The 25,630-nt window shown below is 41.3% G+C and overlaps 1 protein-coding gene across 1 annotated transcript; it reads left to right on the top strand.

The window, feature by feature from the left end:
• Window positions 1–25,630, top strand: LOC147798325 (uncharacterized). Its single transcript, XM_087139962.1, has 4 exons — window positions 1–256; window positions 2,930–4,745; window positions 21,299–21,358; window positions 25,582–25,630. The coding sequence occupies exons 1-4, from the start codon at window positions 1–3 to the stop codon at window positions 25,628–25,630; spliced, it is 2,181 nt and encodes a 726-aa protein (XP_086996088.1).

Raw genomic sequence — 25,630 nt, 5'->3', positions numbered from 1 at the left:
ATGAATGCTGGTGCAGTAGGCCCTCCCCTCAGCCCCTGTACCTTCGGGCCAGTCAGCCGACAATGGAGGAAGTGTCGGGAGAGGGTTCATAAATGCCGGAGCCGTCGCTTCAGCGTCAAGGAGATCAGTACTATCAGTCAGCGGCGGGGACAGTGCCGGAGCAATGATCATGAATGCCCAACCCATCGCCACCTTGCCCGTGAATCAACCCCCTTCTGTCGGCAGCGGAGGAAGCGCTGGAGTAGTGATCAGAGAGGTGGCGCCGAGCTGCACAGGCACTGCGTCACCTCTCTCCCCTCACTCAGATTTTTTGGGTTCCGCAGTGCCTCAAAACATTAAGGAAAATATTTGGGAAATTGTCAAGTTGGTCGTGTTGATTAACAACAGCAGGTACGGGTCAACTTTGTACAACTTAAAGTATCAGCAATAGATAGCATTGGCCAGGTTGACTTGGCAGAGCGGTCAAAACATCTATTAAAGCCAGCCGAATCAAAGCGGATGATCTGGTCCATAGAGGCCTGGACCGATGCCTTTTGGGTTTTCAGCAGCGTCTATTTACAAGCAAAGCCAGACCGTGTGCTAGCACTGCTGAAATATTGCAGAATTGTTGGATCAGCTGCAAGTAAATATGCGTGTTTTGGTTGGCGCGAGTATAATGCTGAATTCAGATCACGGATGCAGGGAGGTAAAAAATCTTGGGAGGTGGTAGACGGCGAGCTGTGTTTGCTGTGCATGGTGGGGGAGGCCAACTCACAGACACACACACAAACTCATGTACACACCCACAAACTCATAAAAAGTTGTGGGTTGGATGGCTCAGGCCCTGGGAAGAGAGGTGGAATTGCTCATCTTAAGGGGGTGGGGTCAGCATATATGAACGAGCGATCTGTCGCCGGGGGTGCTGGCTCACGCCAACATTCATGCTTTGTGGTTTTGGCCAGAGCCATTCTCTTTTCAATGGGCTCTTATATTGTTCTTGTTGATCCGGTTGCAGATAAATACAACAGTTTTCATTATTGATTCAATCTTGTTCCTAGTTTTACAGAAGGGTCATATCTGACTAAAGCAAATTGAGAAAAAATGCAATACATAGCGTGACGGTCACTAAACTGGTTTTCGGGTCTACTTGTTAATTGCATTTGTAAGTATGTAAAGTACACATAGCTTGACCTTTGTTGGGCCATGCTTGTCAGACTGACTCAAGCAAATAAATGCTTGCTGGTTGTACACAACTACTTTTTCTCCGCTGCGACTCTTTTCGAAATGGAATATGATGTATTAAAGGTAGGCTCATTGTTTGGTTTTGTCAAGGTAATGCTGATTTATAGGCAAATTTTTCAAGAAAGATACCACTCAATCAACCACTGTTTTGATTGCGTTCTGCATGTACTGAAATAGGATAAAAGAACTACTCATTATAACTTTTTAAGTATTTAAAAAATTACTCTCAATGAAAACACATCGTAAAACACTCTCCTTTTGACCGACTTAACAGAACATGTCTTCAAGAGATATACCGGTATAATAACCTGTTGATCAATTTGAAATTGACAATGAGGGGTTGTTAATAATAAGATCACTTTGTGTGCTGACAAAAAGCCTGACAAGAAGACAACCATTTGTTTTCTAAAGGAAAAGCTATTTCTTCAGTACACTGTTTAGAACTCCATGAACATGTATTTTATATTATTTTAGATTATTATTTGTGGAGAGATTCAAGTGGTTTGGTACCTTTGGCAGCTGAAATTAGGACAGATAGATAGATAGATAGACAGACAGACAGACAGCATGTAAAAGCATTACTCATGCACGCATCAACGTGTGGGCCTATATTGTGCAAGACATTATCAGACATGTCTTTCGACTGAGTGATCTTTTTGAAGGACAGTTCAAGCCTGAAGAGCATCAATCATTTTAAAACACCCAACAAGTTCCACAACTTCTGCAAGGTCGCCCTTGAACTTCCGAACACAATATCGTCACACATTTGTCACATAGTAAGGTTGAATCACCATCACAGAAAGATATCAGGCACGCAGACACGTAAAGTTCAACGAGAAATTCCTACAGTAGCTAGCATCCCATAATTTTATATTTGCCAACCAGAAGGCTTCTTCTTAAAACACCCATGCGCTGTAAGACAAGTTTAACACCAATATCATGTAACGCCGATCCTTCTTTTCAATTTTAATGCCTAAGGAATTATTTAACCCCTCTCTAACACCAAATCCACCAAAAGAATACAGATTGGTGTGAAAAATGTAACACCAATTGCAGTGTTATTGCTGAAAACACGGGAGGTTTTCATATGGAAATCATAATCTTGTTAACAGAAATGGGCGTCACTCTGCAGCTTGGGAAAGGCAGCCATATAATCGGCCAAGCATGCACAGCTGACTGATTGGAATACACCATTATGCTTCGTAGTAGATGGTGAATGGCAACATTTTTGGCGTTAAGAAATCCATTTTCATAAATGTAATGATGATGGGGGGGTTGACGGGTCTTGTCCTACCAGTGTTCCTGAGGGGGGACGCCTTGAATGATGGCACGAATACTCCAACTTTGGCTAGTATGCTCGTTTATTCCTCTCCATTAGCCAAGTTGAAAAGGAATAAGAGAAAAACCGTAGAATGCAACAGAAAGGCACTAAAGCCAGTTATTCCCTGTTGCTTGTTTAAACAAAATAAATTGCAATGTGAACTTTAGAATAATTATAAACAGTCTTAATTGTGTGATACTGCAGCGAAAACTCATCCAGCACCAATTTCAATCTTTAACGGTGGAAACTACGTGTAGCCTAATCCAAGTACGTCTCAGATATGTCAGGGTCTCATTAAAATCCCGTGAATCCATGTAATGAGATCATACGGTATTACGTAAAATAATAAATTCTACGGTAAAGAGCTATGAGAGCTACAAATTACAGTAAAGACCAGCAGTGAAACTGACCGTGCCCGCCTCACCCACCATATCGACCGCCGTTGCCGCCGGGAGTTTGAGAAGTGCAAGGCCCGCCAACTCGCCAAGTTCCAAGACCTAACTGAGGAGAGTTCGGCCCATCGCACCACCCAACGCCCAATCGAATCTGCCGTTGACACATCGAAGTGGGTCGTCAACCTCTCCGCGAGGACCCTCACCACCGTCGAGACATCTCTTCTAGGGAAAGACCTCAACTTCGCCGTCACCCCCGACCACGTACCGGCAACGGAGATCGTGGCCAGTGTGGAAACAACGTTGAAGAGGCTTGACCCGGAAACAGCTGATCTGGTACGCAGAGAAATCAACGCCACGTTACGGAGGGCACGCCCGCCCAGGAGCAACATCAACCGGGAGCAACGCAGCGCCCTGAAGGCTCTACGGCAGGATCGTTCCATCGTGATCCTTCCCGCCGACAAGGGCCGTGCCAGCGTGATCCTCGACGCCCACACATACCGGGACAAGATGGATGAGCTCATCTCCACGGGCCCTTACCGGAAATTGGCTAAGGATCCCACCGACAGGCTGTGCAGGAAGATCACGGCCCAGCTTCTCGCCCTTAACAAGTCCGGAAATCTTGACGACGCCACCTACCGGAAGTTGCGTCCAACCAGCAAGCAGCCTCCCCGGATGTACGGTCTACCCAAGATCCACAAGCCGGAGACACCCTTGAGACCCATCGTTTCATGCGTGAGTTCCTTTGCGTACAACCTCTCCAAGCATCTAGCCGGGATCCTGTCACCGCTGACCGGTAATACACCAAACACCGTGCCCAACTCCACAGCTTTCGCAGAGTTCCTCCGCGGGCAGCACATCAGCAGCCATGAGGCGTTGATCTCCTTCGACGTAGTGTCTTTGTTTACCAACGTCCCCATAGATGGCGCTTGCTGTGTGGCCCGTCGCCGCCTGGAGGAAGACCCTGAGTTGCCTGACCGGACAACGCTCTCCCCTACTGAGATCGTCTCCCTGCCGGAGTTTGTCCTACGCTCCACGTATTTCCTGTACGAGGGAGCATACTACGAGCAGACAGACGGAGCAGCTATGGGTAGTCCGGTGTCAGCGGTTATTGCCAATCTGTACATGGAATCCTTCGAGGAGGAAGCCCTGCAGAGTTGCCCACCCGACTGCCGTCCTACCCTGTGGAAGCGGTACGTCGATGACACCTTTGTCATTGCACCACGAGATCAAACCAGCCGTCTCCTCAACCACCTGAACAGTCTCAAACCCAGCATCCAGTTCACCATCGTGAGTGAGCAAGACAGCAGCATTGCATTCCTGGACACCATGGTCCACAGGGAACCCGATGGCAGTCTGACCAGCACTGTGTATCGCAAGCCCACCCACACCGACCAGTACCTGGCCTTTGACTCACACCACCCAGTGTCCGTCAAGAGGGGCGTGGCCAAGTGCCTACATGACCGCGCCTCACGCCTGGTTACCAGACCACGCCACACAGCCGCCGAGAGACGCCGAGTCACCGCTGCCCTCAAGGCGAACGGGTATCCAGCGTCCTTCATCCGACAGTCATCGAGACCCAAGACCAGCATCGAAGTGGAGCGACCGGAGTACAAGGCTTTCACCGTTCTTCCCTTTGTGGACGGTATCTCCAGACGGCTGAAGAGGATCCTGGAAGACCACGGCGTCCGCACCGTGTTCCGATCACCCACCACCTTAAGGAGCCAACTCGTGCGCCCTAAGGACCCCATCCCACCCAGAAGACGCGGAGGAGTGGTCTACAAGATACCATGCGGTGACTGTGGCAAGGTGTACATCGGCGAAACTGGCAGACCAATCGGCGAGAGAATCAAGGAGCACCAACGCGACGTGAGACTCTCCCGTGTGGAGTCGTCAGCGGTAGCCGAGCACACCTGGGGAGCTGGTCACCACCCCGATTGGGACAGCGTGCAGTGCGTGGACCAAGACCAGCATTGGTACACAAGACGCGTCAAGGAGGCCATCCACATCCGCCTGAATAGACACAACATCAACAGAGACAGCGGCATCGACATCCCCGGTTTCTGGCTCCCCACCATCCGCCAACACAACCACCGGAGCACCGGAGCGCAACGGAGCCATACCAAGGACACGCCCCTTCACGCCCATGAAGTGGAGCGGGCGACGCCCGCTGAGGTCACCTGTACTGCGTCCGCAATACACGGCGGGGGACACGCGGAGGACGCGGTCCGGCGGTATATAGCAGACCCTGCAGCATCCAGACTTCAGTTGCCTGATGAAGGCTAGCAGCACTAGCAGCCGAAACGTCGCTACCAGCAACACGACACCGCGAGTCATCGATTATCTTTTTACTGTACCAGCAATACCGTTAACTTTCTTATCCAAATACACATAATGCATCCGCCGTGTGAATGGACCAGTGTCAAAGGTCTACCATAATGCAACAAACCATATATGCTTATATGTATGTACGGTACGCAGGTGTTTGCTCAGACAGACGACTAAAGCTTCCTTCCTGTACAACGTTTTGCATGAGATTTTAAGGCAAATAATAACCTTCTGCGATGAAAAATGTAATTAAAATATCCACAAAATCTTCGTTGAGTTATGTAACCAACCCCAGGACAGGTGGTCACATGAGAATATTGAAATTGTGGGTGGAATTCTCTGGAATTGTTTGGGCAAACCTAAATTTTACAAAAGTTTCCACGGCCAGCGCAGGAGATCCCCTGCGAGTCAACCAGCTTGCGATAAAGTAGTGCGCTTATAAATTATTCATGACCGGCCAAATTTACCAGTGAGCTCCTTTAATAAATAAAATTTAACTAAGAACACCAAATCCTGTTTATCTTTATATTTAATATTTGTTACCCACTTCGTTCCGTTTATAATGCGTTTCTTAAATTTCCTTAACTAAGCTGCGTTTAGTATTTCCGGTTTATTCAGTGTCACAAGAGGGCGTAAAACCTTGGTACATATATAATGAATATTCAGCATATTTCAGGACCCACCTTCCTACGTATAGTAACACAGGAAGTATGTAAATTTTTGTACTAATATGACCAAATACGTTTGACTCGGGAAAATTTTGAAAACGTGTGGAATGTTGAAATTTGCATGACATTTAGATTAGTTAGCATGATTTCTCTGCGGGGTTAAAATCGTAGAGAAGCATTGGAGAGGCAGCGGACAGATCTTGACTTAGAGAGACTCCTGATCGGTCATCGTGCGACAGCACATTTTGATTTCGTTGATGGAGCGATAGCTCTATGAGAATTTGAAAAACAGAATGAGAATTTGAGAAACAGGGATAGTTTGTGGCGATAGCCCAAGTTGTATATTTTCTTCATTGGAAAGCGTTAGCTTAACTTAAGTGCTTAAAAAGTGAAATCCACTTCTCGGAAAGCTAAATCCAGGGTTGGGAAGTTAATCTACGGAAACCGATTGTTGTTCCAAGCCATGGAGTCAGACTTTAAGACTGTTCGCTCGTCTCAAAACTGTACGTTGAGTATTTTGTTGTAGAAAGCTATTTTGTATAATTTTCAGTCATTTTGCTTTATTCATTGTATTCAAGATAAATTCGAAATGTCAAGATTACCTCTTATAAGAAATAGTCCGTCTTCGTGTGGAAATCCCGTGCATACTGCTTGAATTCATGTTTGCACAACGGCAACGCCCATGCGGCTTGCTTTATTCATAGTGACTATGGTGTACACATACATAGCCTAACCGTTGTAGATTTAATGCGACACGGTGTTGTGTAGAAAACTCATCGATTTTGAGTATTATCTTTGCATATTTTGGAGTTTTATTGTAAATACGGCAATAGCTTTATACGTTGTAATTATAAATTCCACAGGACTCCCTTTAGTGGAGTTCCAGTCATAGAATCTTCCTCTTTGGGGGAGAGGCTGCCCCGTTACCCTGAAGAGAACCAGGAGGGAACGGAGGACCTAGAAAGGGGGACTTGCGACCACATTACCTTGTCAAATCGGCGGAGATCCCCAGAGCGTTCAGCTGGTGGAGCGACGACACACTGGAGGACATGCATGAGTACCCGTGAGGGGGGATAGTAATATAATGAAGTTGTAATGATGTGATTAATGTATTTTTAGTTTGGGGTAAACTCTTGGAAAACTCACAAGCTCTATTAAGGATTTTGTGGAGATTGTAAATAATAATAAATTTCTTTTTTTACTTTTTTATTGTATAGATTACTACCAGTTCCTGAAAGTTTCTCTATTTTGTGGCTTTGTTGTCAGTGAGTGGAGATAAGGAAAAAGTGATCAATCTATATATTTTGGCCTCGGTTTGTGACATTCAGACCCCTACAAAAGCTGCAAACACCACACAACAATTGGCGCCCTTTGACGGATGTGGTATGTAAAAAACAAAACGTACTTCTCAACGATTGTCAGCCGTCCGTTGTTAGAAGCAGAACAAAAGTTCTGTTTTCAGGAAACCAACAGAATTCTGGGCTAACATATTTTACAGATTTTACCAATGGTGTAACCTAACTTAAAACTATATCAATCATTAAACTGCGATAAAAGGCCCTCAGAAAGTAATAATAGTGCTGGTGTTATCTACAAACTACTATTTAAAGTTTAATTAATCGACTTAAAAGGGTGATATGAAAAACTCAATCAAAAACACGTACATTTCCTTAAAGTGACTGCATATTTCCAAAAGTAGTAATCATACGAAGGGCGTCAGTACTTCTGCACCTAACAAACAAGCTTCTCGAGAACAGTATTGTATATGTGAAGAATGAATTGATGAGCTGTATAGTACCGTACCCCATTATCCCCACATGAACGCGACCAGAGAACTGAACTCAGGGACAGTTGGACACTCGCCTTCTAACTCATAGATTGGCCTGAGCAGCTGTTTATTGAACTTGACACAGACAAGGTTGTTCCCACCCGAAGCTGGTGACGCGGAACTGCACAAAATTTACATTGCGCACAAAGTATAGCTTTACTTAGCAATATACAGAGATTGTTCCCACCCGAAGCTTGTGACGCAGAACAGCAACTAATATCAGCAAAAGTCCCGGTACTATGGCGATCAGCAATTGTGAGCGATTGTTCCAACCCAAAGCTGATGGCGCGGAACAGGAACTCTTATCAGCAAAATGTTTATTAAGCTATCAGCACAATGTATGAAAAAGCATTTGTCAGTATTTGTTTCCGCCCAAAGCAGATGGAGCGGTAAATCATTTTGGAAAGTGCCTGTGCTGTACAAAGCCTTCGATATGCAAATTCAAACAGCAATTACAAATGGTAGAATGCAAAATTACCCAATTTTCATGACCAAATTAACAAGGATTTACTCCAGTACACAGTAACTTTTGGCCGGCCGCGATTTTTTTTCCCAAACGACATCGAAATGGAGTATACTTTGACAACATCTGATTGGCTGGCTACAACCATTACGTCACATCCAGTGCAACTTTTTTCACAGACGTCATCGCCACATTTTTCCTACAACTAACATGGAGGCGTTGACTTGTATGCATGAGGCTCAGTTCGCATCCATGCAGACGAGCAGACAATTTACAGTTGTGAATTTTTAAAATTGGGTCAGAATCTTGAGAGAGCGTCGCCTAAGGTGAGTGAATTTGTAGAAGCAATAAAAAATTTTCTTACACATACACACGCTAAATATGTATTTGCCTGCAATCGAGGACCCCCTGTCGTTCCTGTTCAAGTGTTTGTACTCTTTAACTTTTTAGGAAGAGCTCCCATATGTTTTGTGCACGATTGTCATCAGGGGACCTTTGGCAATGGAATTGTCCCCTATTGAACTACACACAATTCCTGAGCTTGATTCAATTTGAACCTTCATTAAACTTGTCAATCATATGAATTCGGTGGGTTGGTTGTATTGCTTTTAAAGAAAAATGCAACATTAATGCACATCCAAGAACAAACCTTTCAGAAAAATGAAATACCGTGGGGCCTTAATGACCAAATAGACTGGTTCCCTGACCTAACAACCCCCCCCCCATTTTTCCAATAGTGGTGGTAGGCCTGTATTAATGAATTGCTCTTTCTCTCATGTTAAGAGGGTCAAGAACCAGACTACAATAACAGCATTGTAATTTTGGTTTTTCCAGCATCTATAAAGACAAAACATCACAAGTCAGTACGTGTCACAATATTTGCTATAAAATACTATCTCCACCATTTCAGAAAATAACAATCAAAGCAAATGTTGTGTAATTAAATGTTGGATTGTTGTCCGTTTTAAAAACTTGATTTGTTTTGATTAATATTTTTTGAGATCATGTGAATTTGTTTAACTCCATTCTACAGTGCACCCTTCCAAATGGGTATGAGTATCACCTGTGTTCCTTCAAACCTTTGGAGGGAGGCTTTGAGGCAATTGTTCGGGTTGCCATACAAGATGAAAAGGGAGCAACCAAATGGCTTGCAGACTACCAAGACCACAGTCATGTAACATTGTGAGTCAAAGCAACAAAGCCAGAGAGTGGGAGAGTCAACCTCTTTAAGGTGTACTACAGGTGTCATTACAACACCTTGCCTCGATCTGAAAAGGCAAATTTGCGACTAAAATCAAAGAACACAAACTGTCCAGCCCAAGTCACCATCACTGTCAAAAGGAACCCTAGAAAACATACCCGGTAAGTCTTTCAATATTTTATTAAACCCATTTCCATTGTGCAGACTAAAGCCTTAAAGAGTCACGGAATGTACGTGCACTGTCAAAATTTGAATCATCTTCATATATCATATATTTTAGAAAGACAAGGGACAAAAATGGTTTTTAAATGAATAAATCTGAGTTTGCAACATTGTAATTGGAAGAATTTCCCAAAACAAAAATCTTTGACTTTAGCCCTAAGAAAAAAGATATAAAATGCATATCATGTTTCAACAAAGTTTGCGATATGCAAAATGGGATATTTCTTCAACCATTATGTTATAGCACAACAGTTGCTTTTGAAATCACTGGGTTGAATTTTTTTTTAACATTCGGACTAAACTCACTTAGAAGCTTCTGTTCTGGTCATCTCGTTTTTGTTTGTAACATGTCATGGTGGAAACACAGGGCCTTCAAGTTGGAGCTGGTATGAATTTATTCGGTCAATAGCCATGGGAGCATAACATGAAAGCTCTGTCCTGGTACAGACTTCAGGACATCTGTTGTCTTGTCCATGGCTAATATGAAACTTAATGCCTGGCTTACAGATTGACCACATCAGGAAATTTGGTTGTGCCTCACATTCCTGGGAAAACCACAAAGGGATTAATTACTTTCCCAGTAGCTGGTGTGTGGAAAAATATCACTAATCATTCCCATGCACATGTATATCACATTGTACACTTGACTAGGTTATTGGGAGAGCTTGTTCTGCAAAAGTCTTGGCTAGCACCAAACTAGTATTCAATACTAACAAGCCAAAATAGTTTTTGTTTTGGGAAATTCTTCCAATTACAATGTTGCAAACTCAGATTTATTCATTTAAAAACCATTTTTGTCCCTTGTCTTTCTAAAAGATATGATATATGAAGATGATTCAAATTTTGACAGTGCACGTACATTCGGTGACTCTTTAAGGCTTTAGTCTGCACAATGAAATGGGATTAATAAAATATTGAAAGACTAACCGGGTATGTTTTCCAGGGTTCCTTTTGACAGTGATGGTGACTTGGGCTGGACAGTTTGTGTTCTTTGATTTTAGTCGCAAATTTGCCTTTTCAGATCGAGGCAAGGTGTTGTGATGACACCTGTAGTACACCTTAAAGAGGTTGACTCTCCCACTCTCTGGCTTTGTTGCTTTGACTCCCAATGTTACATGACTGTGGTCTTGGTAGTCTGCAAGCCATTCGCTTGCTCCCTTTTCATCTCGTTGGCAACCCGAACAATTGCCTCAAAGCCTCCCTCCAAAGGTTTGAAGGAACACAGGTGATACTCATACCCATTTGGAAGGGTGCACTGTAGAATGGAGTTAAACAAATTTACATGATCACAAAAAATATTAATCAAAAGAAATCAAGTTTTTAAAACGGACAACAATCCAACACTTAATTACACAACATTTTCTTTGTCATTTTCTGAAATGGTGGAGAAAGTATTTCATAGCAAATATTGTGACACGTACTGACTTGTGATGTTTTGTCTTTATAGATGCTGGAAAAACCAAAATTACAATGCTGTTATTGTAGTCTGGTTCTTGACCCTCTTAACATGAGAGAGAGCAATTCATTAATACAGGCCTACCACCACTATCGGAAAAATGGGGGGGGTTGTTAGGTCAGGGAACCAGTCTATTCGGTCACTAAGGCCCCACGGTATTTCATTTTTCTGAAAGTTTTGTTCTTGGATGTGCATTAATGTTACATTTTCCTTTAAAAGCAATACAACCAACCCACCAAATTCATATGATTGACAAGTTTAATGAAGGTACAAATTGAATCAAGCTCAGGAATTGTGTGTAGTTCAGGACAGTTGTGTTTTTATTTGTGTGAGTTTGATTCTGCATTCAATAGGGAACATTTCCATTGCCAAAGGTCCCCTGATGACAATCGTGCACAAAACATATGGGAGCTCTTCCTAAAAAGTTAAAGAGTACAAACACTTGAACAGGAACGACAGGGGGTCCTCGATTGCAGGCAAATACATATTTAGCGTGTGTATGTGTATGAAAAATTTTGATTGCTTCTACAAAGTCACTCACCTTAGGCGACGCTCTCTCAATATTCTGACCCAATTTTAAAAATTGACAACTGTAAATTAGGAGAAAATGGTACTTTGAAGTTTGAATGTGCAGAAGCAGCGCTGCACACACGATGCATATTGCGGGTGCACATCGATATTGCGTGTGCACACATTATTAAAGGTGATTTTTTCCTCTTTTCATGTGATACCCAACGATTCAATTCAACACCCAATGCTGTTTAAATGCCGAATCTGTAAACTACAGCATGGTCACAATCATATGACTTACCGATAGTGTAGGATAGTTTTAAAAATCAGTCTGCACGGATGCGAACTGAGCCGCATGCATACAAGTCAACGCTTCCTGTTGGTTGTAAGAAAAATGTGGCGATTGTGAAAAAAAGTTGTACTGGATGTGACGTAATGGTTGCGGCCAGCCAATCAGATGCAGTCAAAGTACACACCATTGCATTGGTGTTCGGGGAAAAAAATTCGCGGCCGGCCCAAAAGTTATTGTGTACTGGAGTAAATCCTTGTTAATTTGGTCATGAAAATTGGGTAATTTTGCATTCTACCATTTGTAATTGCTGTTTGAATTTGCATATCGAAGGCTTCGTACAGCGCAGGCACTTTCCAAAATGATTTACCGCTCCATCTGCTTTGGGCGGAAACAAATACTGACAAATGCTTTTTCATACATTTTGCTGATAGCTTAATAAACATTTTGCTGATAAGAGTTCCTGTTCCGCGCCATCAGCTTTGGGTTGGAACAATCGCTCACAATTGCTGATCGCCATAGTACCGGGACTTTTGCTGATATTAGTTGCTGTTCTGCGTCACCAGCTTCGGGTGGGAACAATCTCTGTATATTGCTAAGTAAAGCTATACTTTGTGCGCAATGTAAATTTTGTGCAGTTCCGCGTCACCAGCTTCGGGTGGGAACAACCTTGTCTGTGTCAAGTTCAATAAACAGCTGCTCAGGCCAATCTATGAGTTAGAAGGCGAGTGTCCAACTATCCCTGAGTTCAGTTCTCTGGTCGCGTTCATGTGGGGATAATGGGGTACGGTACTATACAGCTCATCAATTCATTCTTCACATAGACAATACTGTTCTCGAGAAGCTTGTTTGTTAGGTGCAGAAGTACTGACGCCCTTCGTATGATTACTACTTTTGGAAATATGCAGTCACTTTAAGGAAATGTACGTGTTTTTGATTGAGTTTTTCATATCACCCTTTTAAGTCGATTAATTAAACTTTAAATAGTAGTTTGTAGATAACACCAGCATTATTATTACTTTCTGAGGGCCTTTTATCGCAGTTTAATGATTGATATTGTTTTAAGTTAGGTTACACCATTGGTAAAATCTGTAGAATATGTTAGCCCAGAATTCTGTTGGTTTCCTGAAAACAGAACTTTTGTTCTGCTTCTAACAACGGACGACTGACTATCGTTGAGAAGTACGTTTTGTTTTTTACATACCACATCTGTTAACGGGCGTCAATTGTAAATTTGTGGTGTATGCACCTTTTGTAGGTCTGTAGTCTGAATAAACCAGAAATACTAAACGCAGCTTAGTTGAGAAAATTTACCAAACGCATTATAAACGGAAAAAGTGGGTAACAAATATTAAATGTAAAGATAAAGAGGATTTTTTGTTCTTAGTTAAATTTTATTTATTAAAGGAGCTCATTGGTAAATTTGGCCGGTCATGAATAATTTATAAGCGCACTACTTTATTGCAAGCTGGTTGGCTCGCAGGGGATGTCCTGCGCTGGCTGTGGAAACTTTTGTACAATTTAGGTTTGCCCAAACAATTCCAGAGAATTCCAGCCACAATTTCAATATTCTCATGTGACCACCTGTCCTGGGGTTGGTTACACAATTCAACGAAGATTTTGTGGATATTGTAGTTATTTTGTCATCGTAGAAGGTTATTATTTGCCTTAAAATCTCATGCAAAACGTTGTACAGGAAGGAAGCTTTAGTCGTCTGTCTGAGCAAACACTTACATACCGTACATACATATATGCATATATGGTTTGTTGCATTATGGTAGACCTTTGCACCGGTCAATTCACACGGCGGATGCATTATGTGTATTTGGATAAGAAAGTTAACGGCATTGCTTATCTTTACTCCAATTTGTAGCTCTCATAGCTCTTTCCCGTAGAATTTATTATTTTACGTAATACCATATGCTCTCATTACATGGATTCACGGGAGTTTAATGAGACCCTGACATATCTGAGACGTACTTGATCCACCCGTAAATATGTGACTTAACTTCAAGATGCTCTTAACACTCGTTTTAACTATATTTAAATTAAGGAAAAGGTCATTTCCTGAAAACAACAACTCACGGCGCAAGTGCCGACGGTACCGAGTGCTACTTCGTGAAAATGAAAATATCATCTTTCTGTAAAATCCGCGTTGAAGAGGCGCACACATCTACTGATGGGTACTATGTCGAGGTGTTGATGACGATGTATTCCCTTAATAAAAGCCAATTCCACAGACTTGGGTTGAGGAATGACCGAGTCTCCAGCACCTCAATCAAGTCATCCTACCACAGGAATAACTAGGCCTACTGATACGCCAGGATGGCCTTGCTCTTAAAAGAACTATATGATTGGGACAACTCTAAAAAGAGGCGGAAAAGCAATAATCTCTTCAAACCGACAGAGGTGGCAATAACGACATGACACCCAACTGTAAACATACTATCGTACGCATTCATCCTGTCAGCTTAACAATCTCTCCCTTACGGCGTTGTTCGCCACAAATTCAATAGCCCTAGTACTATTGATGCGTGCGTGAGTTACACTGGGGGAATAGCCCGTTTCAAAATACCTGTTTATTCAGCGGGCGATTGATTTCCAACATTTTTTCTTAAACTTTACTTTCACTTTCCCGAACACCCCTTCCATGTTATGGTATATTCCTTTTCAAAGCTGTCCAATAGAATCTCCTTCAATGAACGTGGCGCGCTCGTACCGCCTTGCGTGAACACAGACTCCTGACCAATCAGACTCGATTAAACTGTCTAGCATCCGTGTGCCAGGACGTGATTACGCAGAGGGCATTATCACATCTCAGCTAATAATATCAAATGTTAATTAATACACGGTCAAGTTGCATATTGTTAAATAGGGAGATTGTCTGAGGTATTTATGAAAGTAGAATAAAGCCTTTTTTCATCGACGTAAAGAGCAGCAAAGCATCGTTTTCGGTGATACGCCACTTACGAACACAAGGACAGCGTCAGTTGGTTCAACTTTGCTAGTCATCCGCGTTGACTACGTTAATTACGTCATTCAGCGTCTCTTTCATGATTATTTATTAATCTTCCACGATTACTATTCTTCGCCATCTTGCGTGCCGTAAGCGTTTGCTACGGTTATGTGGAAACCAGGCTCCAATCTCCTAGAAGGTTTATAGCAATGGTTACAAACTACTACTGCCTTGTGGATACGCAGATATCCACGCCCATATATTTATGATATTATCAGTGTATACAGCGACCATTCCCATTGCATCCTGTTCGAAAACTGTGAAAAGACTTTGATCATCAGAAGTAATAGGGTTATTATCATTGCATGCTTCAACCGCAAGTTCAATATATCATGAGGCATTTTTCACACAACCCACATAACATCAGGTGGATTATTTACACCCGTTTGAAAACCAGCAGATAAAATTCGTACTTATTTCTAAATATTACCTACATTGCACCTTTGGAATACTGAGCTGCAGTAATTATTATTGGATAGTCCCCACGGAAAACCTAAACATCGACCATCAAATTCTATCGCCGTCTGCTGTTACAATTAAACTGATTGTGGGATGTAGAAACGTATGGTTAGTGGATTGTAAAACGGATGAAAAGATGATTACTCTTACCACCATATTCCGTTCAGGAAAACCGCGAAAACGTTAGGTTCCTGTAAATGGCGAGACAACGTATTCCTTTTTTGGTGGCAAACAAATCTAAGCACAAATAACCAGAGCTGCTGCTACTTATTTGGGATGTTTGGGAGAAAATATAATTTTAAATTGTAATGAAGTAAATGAATGCCATTTTCTGCTTATGGGCTTTAAAAATTTGATAAGGTTTGTTTTGTTTTGGTGTTTTTTTGGGGGGACATTGTTTTTGTAATCTTCCGAAAGCGAAACGATTACACAACAATAATTAATGGTAATGCGATTCTAGAATGATGGGTTCCCCTAATGTTTTCTTTCTACCATTATCTCTGAAAAAGAAACTAATAATGTTACATCTTAGCAAAATCCCCTTTTCAACTTCCAATGAACACTGATAACCATTTTTCAGAAGCTGATACACGGTTTTCCTCTTCAGTCTCATGTTTGCATCCTTTCGTTACAAGAAACCACGGACGAGGTTCGATTTCAAATCTGTTATCTGTGAAACAGTGTCACAAAACAGAGGCTATCCAAGGCGCGATTGCATCTGAGAACTCGCAATTCATTTATATAGTCAGAGAACAATTTGCCTGTACTGATCCTCTATGTGATCAATCCAGACACTCTCAATAATGTTCAGAGAGTAATTTGCACAGCAGATGTTTTGATATTTTTAATCGTCTTAGAACCCACTGATCTCAATATAGAGCTCTCTTTTGCAACACCTTCATGGTCAAATTTTGCCAGCAAAGCCAGCAGGTGGCTCAACTATGATTAACATGCAGTGAAAAGAGTGAAAAATTCCTTACTGAATATAAATTTAAAACCCAAGTCCACACGAATGGGCCTGTAAGGGCCATCATACAACAGCCAACTAAGAAGACTAAGATATTCGGATCTCCCGCTGAGTATCCTTTCTCAGCATTATCAACCTCGTTTCCAGGAATCAACAGGTGTCCCCACAGCTACCTGCCTATGTTTCTTCCTGCGGACAAAGTTCGAACGCAGAGACGTTTCTAGCTTTTGGTGTGGGGATTGGGGCAAATTCAAAAGTAGATGCAGCTTCATGCTCATTAAAATGACGTCGGGAGCAAAAAAATAAAGAGCCTTACTCGCAATCCAGACATCTTTGATTTTATTTGCTGATGTTGTTTTCTCAGGACTTAGATAAATGTACTATTACGTTTTCCTACTTAATGTAGTACATATCTGGCAATTGCAATTAAAGAAACCAGGGCATTGGCTGTTATTTTTATTTAGTGAACGCTACAAGGAGGCCCAGTCGCGATTTTTTTCCCAAACGACATTGCAATGGAGTGGTCCCGGTGGCACCGGATACACACAGGTATTTGGGAACTGTGACTATAGGAATAAGAGCGAGGTAGCAACTTGTCCCTGTAACAAGTATCCCAACCTTTCCTCATTCGATATATCTAGAGAGAGTTGAGCAGTAAAATGATATGTCAATATTTTCTCTTACCCCATGGCTTACCGTGGTGGATAAATGAATGCAAGATTTGTCGTGTGGCGAACGGGAAACTTTGAAGGAACAGGGAAATTAAAATTTGTCCAAAACTCATTTTATTCCATAATTCCAATTGAGATGTGAATTAAAAGCAAAACTGATTGATGTGTTGAGTTAGTTGTGTTTGCCATCCCAAAATTGAAGCCCTCTTTCCAGTTTTTACCATTGAAATTCCGTGACGTAGGAGGCAAACTTTGCGAACCGATTTGATATTATGGATCCCAGAAAGGCCGTCAGGGTGCGACACAATCTGTACCATACGGAGCTAGCTGCACACTTTCCTGCTGGGCTAGTGCAACATGGACGACGGTGTAAAATGCTTTGCCTACGTGTTCCTGAATTACTTGATTGAATTTCGCTAGCCCTCATTGACAAGTTAGGACGAACAAAGGCAGAAACCTATCTGCATCTGAGAACCCATCTAACGACAAGATCGCACGACTTTTTGCAATCATACCCATGTATTAGCACACAGCTTTTCCCAGCTTATACCCCACGCGGCGTGGCAAGCTTGTGTTTTGGTGTACGTCACACCACTCACAAAGATTTTGAGTAATAAAAGTGAAATTCCACAGAGGAAGTGGGTTGTCGAAACATTCATTCTACCATTTATCCCGGAAACCCATCACATCGTATTCCCTTGATAACACTTTATTTTCATAAACAAAATAACGGAATAAAATCCTAATTGTATTTCCTTTATCTAGATTGAAAAATTCTATATATTCTTGAATTCTAAAATTTGCAATGACATTCCAGGCGTGATTCTCGTGGGTGGGGGCTGTACCCACCTACCTTTGTAATTATATCTCCGTTCAAGCCCAACACCCCTAAAATGGTATCTAAATTTACTTAGTTTATAATAGAACTGACATTTATCATTAGATTGAAACAACCAATCAAATGTTCATTGCTTATCATTCAGTCAGCAAAAGCCCCTGGGGAAGGGGACAATGCCCCAAAGAGGCTATAATTACTTTGATTTTCAATGTCTTTGTGCAAGTTCATTTCCCTTTCTTCCCAAAGTCTGTGAAAAGCCACACCACTCAGAGAGACCTTTTAAAATACACAAGAATGTCCCAGTTCCCCTTTCCGTAAGAATATTCTTCCATGTTTTAGATCCGCGTTTACCTCAGCAGGCTGGCCACATGGCTAACCATGCACCCTATCAGACGTCAATAGCGCAGTGGCGTAGCTAGGAGTTTACCAGTTGGGGGCACAAAGGCGGGCACCAGCATTTTATGGGGAGCACTAGCTTTCAGTGGTGCGTTTGTTTTTGTTTGTGGATTATTTTATGTTTTGGTTTGTTATGGTTTGTTTATTTAGTAGGCTGCAAATGGGAGCACTGCAAATTTGTGGGGGTGGTACACCGTTGCAATACATTAAGGGCTGCAGAATGCTGGCAGAAGTCAGTGAAATGACCAGAATATTGTCCTCCCTTTGTAGTGTCCACATACACAATATAGGATTAAGTGTTCGGTAGGCCTCGGCTTAATTGCATATTTACTCTATTAACACAACACTTATGTGTGTTGCGTTCGGCCGTCGAAATCGCCCCGGGAGCGATGAATTTGACGGATACGCAACGTTCGACATGAGTACTGACGCACATATGGAAATGCGCCTTTAAGCATCAGTGCATCAATACGCAGCACTGGCCCTTATACGGGATATTAGATCCTCTACGGCTTGTAGGCACAGTACCTCTTACACTTTTTAAAAAATCTGACCCTGACCATGACTAGTAACGAGGTTGATAGTGGAAAAACAACTGCATTGCAAAAACTCTGGTGTGAAAATCAATACTTTTTGGTGTTATCAGATGATCACACCATAGGGTGTTACTTTAACATTACCGGTGTTACTTTGCACCAAAACTGTAACTACAGGACTGAGCGTGGATGATTGACAATTAAGACGAGTGAAAATCTGGTGTGAGTTTTGGGTTAGTTCGTTTTCTTGCTATTTTCAGAAGAACCTTGCAGTTCCACTCGAAGAAAATAAACATAGGAGGTGTAAAATGAACTTGATTTCTTCTTGTATTTCCCATTAATGCCCAACGTATTTCAATCAACCAAACCGTTGTGAAGTTCAAAATTGTGGCTGTGGCTGTGGAAGTATCAAGGCGGAATGGAGACTATTTGTGTGTAATAAAAAAAAATCGTGTCCCCACTGCCTCGGAAATTCCCCACAAGTGACTTTTAATGTCGCTGATGGCACTTTGCTATATAACGAGATACACCTGACATCCGAAACAACAGGAATTTTGAAAGAAACGTCGTGTTTTTACATTGTTTGACTGTATTTCCATGGACACTGCGTTGGGGGGAAACGGCCGTATACTCCAGGTCAGAATCCTAATAATTTGACATGTTTTTTAACAGTATTTTCCTCATTGTCTATATTTAGTCTGGAAAATCGCTGCTTTCCCCGGAAAAAAAATTGCCATCTGAATGAACGAGTGGAATGTATATAAAGTGGAGATTCGTTGTTCATCTAGTAGATTTAAATCCGCAGTTGATATAATTTCAAACACTGAAGAACTTCATCCAACTTTTCCACAGCGCAATAATCTTTAATTTCGTTAACGTTAATACTGGACAGCAGGGAGCGGACGCTGTGTGACTCGCGTTTATAGGTGTAAACTGTGACCAGTCTGCAATATGGTACATTGTCTCTCTACTTTGTGTTTTTTGGCGACCATGTTTGTTCATGTCCTATGTGATGGTAAGTGTCTTAATTAAAGTCCCTCAAACAAGGCTTTCTTTCATGCATTGTAAAAGCTCGTAATGTTCGAATTAAGCCTGCTTAATGGAAGAGTCTGTCGGAACCTGGCTGTGCAACCCGTAATCTCGACTTGCAATGCTCACCATAATTAATTTATGGGATTGAGGTTACGCCGACCCACATTTGTAGTCTTACAGCTCAGCAGAGCAAAAAACTTTACCTATTTTACCTTTTACCTATTCCTTCCTATACCGTTTATAATCGAATGCTGTTTTTGAATCTCAACGTTCTCCCACATGATACGTAATAAACTGTATGTGTTGCAACTAACTTCCAAAAGCTGAAACTATTAGCTGGACGTGGACGATAGACCGTTCAGACGGTTTCACAAAAAGAATGTGATCCTTTGAAAAATCGAGATAAATGTCGATCTGCTCTTTTGGGTTGCAATTGAATTCGTCTTCTCCGTGTTTTCATTAGGACGCAGTACAGTTTCATTACAATGTAATGGAAATTAGGGGAGTTAAATAAGCTTGATTGTTATCGTCCAAACCACCACAGATATTTTACATCACATGCTGGGAAAACCAGAATTGAAACCTAGCTGTTTTAGGAGTTTTATCAAAGGAGAGAAAAAGTTCGACATTTCTACAAGCTTCCAGGAGGCGTGTAGACTTCTTGTGTAATAAAAACACCCAAATTTCGTGCAGACTACCTCAAAAGTTTCTGCAATGAACTGGATTGCAGTCGCAGCACAATGCTATTAAACAGGATATTCCTGGCAACCGAAACACCAGGAATTTTCGTCTTTCGACATTATTTGACTGCGTTTCCATGAACACAGGGAAAAAGTAGTACTGAAGCGCAATACACTGTCAATAAATATTAATATTCATATGGGTTGTCCCAGTTAATTTCGGGTTTCTTTCATTTGCTTAAAACAAAGATTATTTTTTGTCAAAGATTGATCTCTTGCCCCAAATGTTGACTTTCAGAGCATTGAAATACGAAATTAAGCGGGAAACCTACAGCGTATTAACGGTAATTTCTTATGTGTCTGCTTTTAGTCTGGAAAATTGTTCCATTTGTACGAGAATAGAGCTTACCATCAGGACAAACGATTCCAATATCTATAAGATGAAGATTCGTTATTTAGTAGATTTGAATCACCAGTTGGTTTAATTTTAAGCACGGTAGACTTGCGCACAATTTTTTAACAGAAATCTGCATTGGTGGTTTAATAACATACACAGTCTGCAAGCTGGTACATTGGCTTTGTACTTTGTGCTCTCTGACAACGATGTTTGTTCATGTCTTAAGTCAGGGTAAATGCTTTAAAGTCCCCTTAACAAGGCTTTCTTTTATGGTTTGTAAAAGCAGGTAATTAAAATCAGACAAAGAACAACTGTCTGTGTTAATTGATATATTTCAGAGCAGTGTGATTCCAACTACTGCAGTTTTAGTGAAGTCAGAAGAAGGTGCAGGGAATCTTTAACGACAGAGTCACCCTCACCGACACCCACACCAACACTGACAGCGACACCGACGCCTACGCCTACTGGTGAGTTAGTCTTCCCAAGAATACGAAGCACCATCGTGGAGTGCCGTGGCCTTGTGGTTAAGAGCATTGGATACGTAGTCGGCGATTTGAATGCAGCCTGGGATCATTTTGCGTGTGCACTTTGTCACCCATTGCCTTTCTCCACCCAGGAGTAATTGGGTACCGGTGAGGAGTCATTGGGTACCTGTAAGGAGTCATTGGGTACCTGTGAGGGCATAGATGGTTATTGTGGTTGATTTAGCTGCTTTGCGCCGATAATGGCAGCATTGTGCTTTATACTCCCCAGGGAGCTAAGATGATATTAGGAATGTTTCATGGGCCAGGTGAACAGGGGTAATAATGATGTAAAGCGCTTTGATCCGTGTTAAAGTCGCTTTATAATTACTATCACTTTTTCATCAATTCCGTTTTTACTTAAAATTTCATTCAGTTAGATTTCCCAAACTTTGAAACAAAGTGAACGAAAAACCGTTACGTATCGTATGAAATCAGTCCTCTTTTGAATATGTTTCGATTTGACGCAAAAATCGCAATGGCAATTGTTGATTTTTTTTCCATATAGATGGTCTCAGGCCCTGCAGGAATTCGATAATCAACCAACGTGTTGGGCAGTGTAAGCGCGAACACGTTTGTAAGTAACATCTATCAGTTTCCTGTTTCTTGTAGCTTTTCCTTACAGTGTTGTATGTAACCGAATTTGTTTGGCATCAGAACAAAGATTTACTCGGATTTTTTCCCTTGTGCTTTTCAATAGGCAGAGTGAGGCGAGCAACATCAGACCAACAGGAGATCTTTACACTCAATTTGTTCACTAGACAAAACAAGGTAATTTTTTTGTCTTTTGAACTTTTGTCACGTAGATGAATTCCACGATAAGTCTTTGATCAAGTACTCCCAAAAGAACGTATAATTAAATTCACAGCACTTTTTCCATCTTACCCAAACTTTCATTCACTGCAAGCAATGTGTAGCATCAAAATAAAAGAAATAAATAAATTATTTATTTAAAAAAGCCAAGGTAAAGAATGGTCTAAATTGAACCTAAGTTTTCTTTTTAACTAATATGTTTGGTCTCCAAAAACTGCAGTATCACATTAAAGCCAATGGGGATTTTGCATCTACTCTTCAGATACAATAACATCTGTGAATGAAAGTGAAACGGAAAGAAAGTGAACATATGTTTGACTGTTTAAGTATTAAGTTTTACCGAAGAAGGAAGCTCTGAAACTTTTTGTGAATAAATTGTCTTTGCTTCTTGATGTTATTCACAGGATGCAAATGACGTCATCGATCAGTTAAAGGTCTTCCCTGGCTCGAAGGGTCAATTGGATGATGTGTATCAAATGCTGACAAAAGTATGGAAGGAACAGATCTTTAAAGGTAAATTGACAACTTTAATCGTTCTCATTATTATTCCAGGTGCACTGAATTCTTTATGTTTTAATTGAAAACATTATTCTTTTATGCAAATGTGTAGTGTCGGGGAAGGTACAAAATACACTCCGTTTGCTTAGATTACTCAGTAGTTGTAACTTATTAATCTTGTCAAATTGTCTTTTGTCCATAACACGAATGATGTTCAATCCCCCCCCAAATCTTGGTTTTTCTTAAGTACTCTTTGCAATCGGGACAACACAAAGTTGCCCTTTTGAATTTATCCTGCTGAAAGATCCAATTTTCATTGTCTTTTCAACAGTTCCTGATAAAAGCAGTGGCCGACATGGAAAAAAGGTATAAGAACAACTCTACATCTTGCGGACACAATGCCGGAAACTTAGAAAGCCTTACTATTGAAACCGTTCGAGCCTCAAGCTATTTTAACTATTTATTTATTTAAGCTATTTAAATTATTTAATGAGTATAAAAATGAACAAAGAAATTGACTGGAACAGGATTTGAGCAGATTTTGCAGCCTCTGAAATACCGTACCAGTGCTCTGCCAACTGAGCTACCCAGCCCTATGCTGGTGGCTCTTCCCATCTCTCAATGTCTCTGTTCGGCATATGCAGCAAGGTATGAGACGGAGAGAACCCCCCTGCTTTGTGTTGGTCTTTGTCTCGCAGGAATCTGGGGAATTCCTTTCAGACATCTTGGGTGGGGTGTGTTAAGTAACAATAGTATGGAATGTGTATAAGGATTGGACTTGTTTGGGGGTACCCCTCGGTCTCATTTCTGTGATATGGAAGAAATCAATAAACCAGAAGTAAAAAAGAAAAATCACCCTCTCCACATAAAAAACCCTTAGTGTGAAATAGCACAGTGTCCGTAATACCCTTTTTTGCAGAGCGTATTACATATTTGGTATGAAGATTATCTTTTAGTCTTATATTCTACCTTGTAAATATCAATTACTCTTTCGAAAGAAAATAAGCGTAACTATTTAATCTATTCCATTCAGGGTTAAACCTCTAACAAAATCGTTGTACATCGTAACCTCTTGCGTTCATTATTAAAAGAGTGAGCCACTTGTTTATTTTTATATCTATTTATAACCTGTACGTTATTACCTATTCAAATACATCTTCAAAAACCTGTACGTGGTAGATTCTTGCCAGTTGCAATAACAATAAAAATTTCGTTTGGATGTGACATCATGTATTGTCTCCGGATTTTTCTGTTCCTATTCTCTGCATTAGCAACCTTGTTCCTAGGAACCAATAGGTGTCCCAACAGCTACTTGCCTATATTTCTTCCTGCGGACGAGGTTCGAACCAGGACGGTGACTGCTATCTTTATTAAACTGATACTCCATTAGCCCTTGGCCAAAACGGCTGTCAGTAATATGGACTTCTCGGTGTTATGGTCAAATAACACAAATACCCACTTCTTAAATCTAAGAGCTTAGGAAGATAACATTTTTTATTTTGTGAATTTTGTGAAAACAAAGGCATCACTTTGTTATTTTGCCAGGCTATTATGCAGCATGACAAGTCCTTAGCTTCAATCCAAGGAGTTTACTTCTATGGTTCTAAAAGCTGCATCAAAAGACAAAAGTAGCAATTGTCATGTGAACAGAGATAACGGCGACAAAGTGAAACAGGTCTACTTTTTGAACTTTGTCATTGTGCAAAATAGCTATTGCAATCAGCTGGACATGATGCAGTAAGGTGTAAAGGAAACGTGCAAAATACTCATTTGTTTTGGCCTAGGGTTAGTTATATCTGTACAATACACGTAAAACGTTAACAACTAGCCCTAACCTCTCTGTGAATGTAACGTTTATTTGGAAAGAGAGTTGAATGGAAGTGTGAGTGGAGAATATGTGTACACAATTTCCTGTTATCCAAATAATTTATTATTTTCAACGTACCTTTTGATTTTTTCTGATTGATACATTTATGCAAGTTTTCATGTAAAATTTCAAAGGTATCCCTCTATGCGGGGCCTTACGTGTAAGTGCATCGTTACACAGCATTGGTGCCTATACGGAACAATATACGGGACAATAGAGCCCATAGGCACGATGCCTCCTTAACTATTGAAATTGACCCTGACCATGACTGTTAACGAAGTTGATAGTAGCAACACAACAGGTAGGTAATGGCACCCCAAACCGGATAAAAGTTTATAATTACCCATACCTCTATACCAACTCAGCCCACTTAATGGAAGAATCTACCAGAACATTGCATAATTATGTGACCTGGTATCTCGACTTCCTCTGCAAAGCTTAACGTGATAAATGTATGGAATCATTCGCTGGTCACTCAGAGCCGAACAGGACGCTGAGAAGAGCTGATGGCTTTGCACTGTGATTGGCTAAATTGTGCAGGACCTGTGACCTCGAGGTGTTCACTTACTGTTAAAAATAACTTTTGAAACTGAAAATATGGACTACACATGGACGATTGACTGTTCAGGACAGCTTGCAAAGAACGACTTCCACTGAAAAATCGAGTGAAATATCTAGATGTTCATTCACCTTCTCGGTAGCAGTAGCAGAACGCAGTAGTTTCATTAGAACATAATGAAAATGAAGGGTGCAAAATAAACTTGACTTCTTATCGTCCAAAATGCAAATATTCTTATTTTATTACATCATGCTGGAAAAACCTGATTTGAAACTGGACTGTGGCGGGAGTTACGTCAAATGAGAGTAAAGTCCCACACCTCGACAAGGGAAACTTCCACGAGGCGTGTAAACTTATCTTGTTGTAAACCCTTTTGAGCAGTCGCGCCCACAAAAAACCACCGTTACTCCATGTGGTTATTTTTGTTCTCAGGGAGTTCCCGGTCATGCTTGAGCCCGTGCGACTGTTTGATGGTAGCTAA

This window comes from Acanthaster planci, linkage group LG08 (genome assembly GCF_054643075.1).
Source record: "Acanthaster planci isolate LZ-2023a linkage group LG08, COTS_SCS, whole genome shotgun sequence".
NCBI classification, from domain to species: domain Eukaryota; kingdom Metazoa; phylum Echinodermata; class Asteroidea; order Valvatida; family Acanthasteridae; genus Acanthaster; species Acanthaster planci.
The sequence above is the reverse complement of the archived record's forward strand: the minus strand, read 5'-3'. Positions and strand labels throughout refer to the sequence as shown.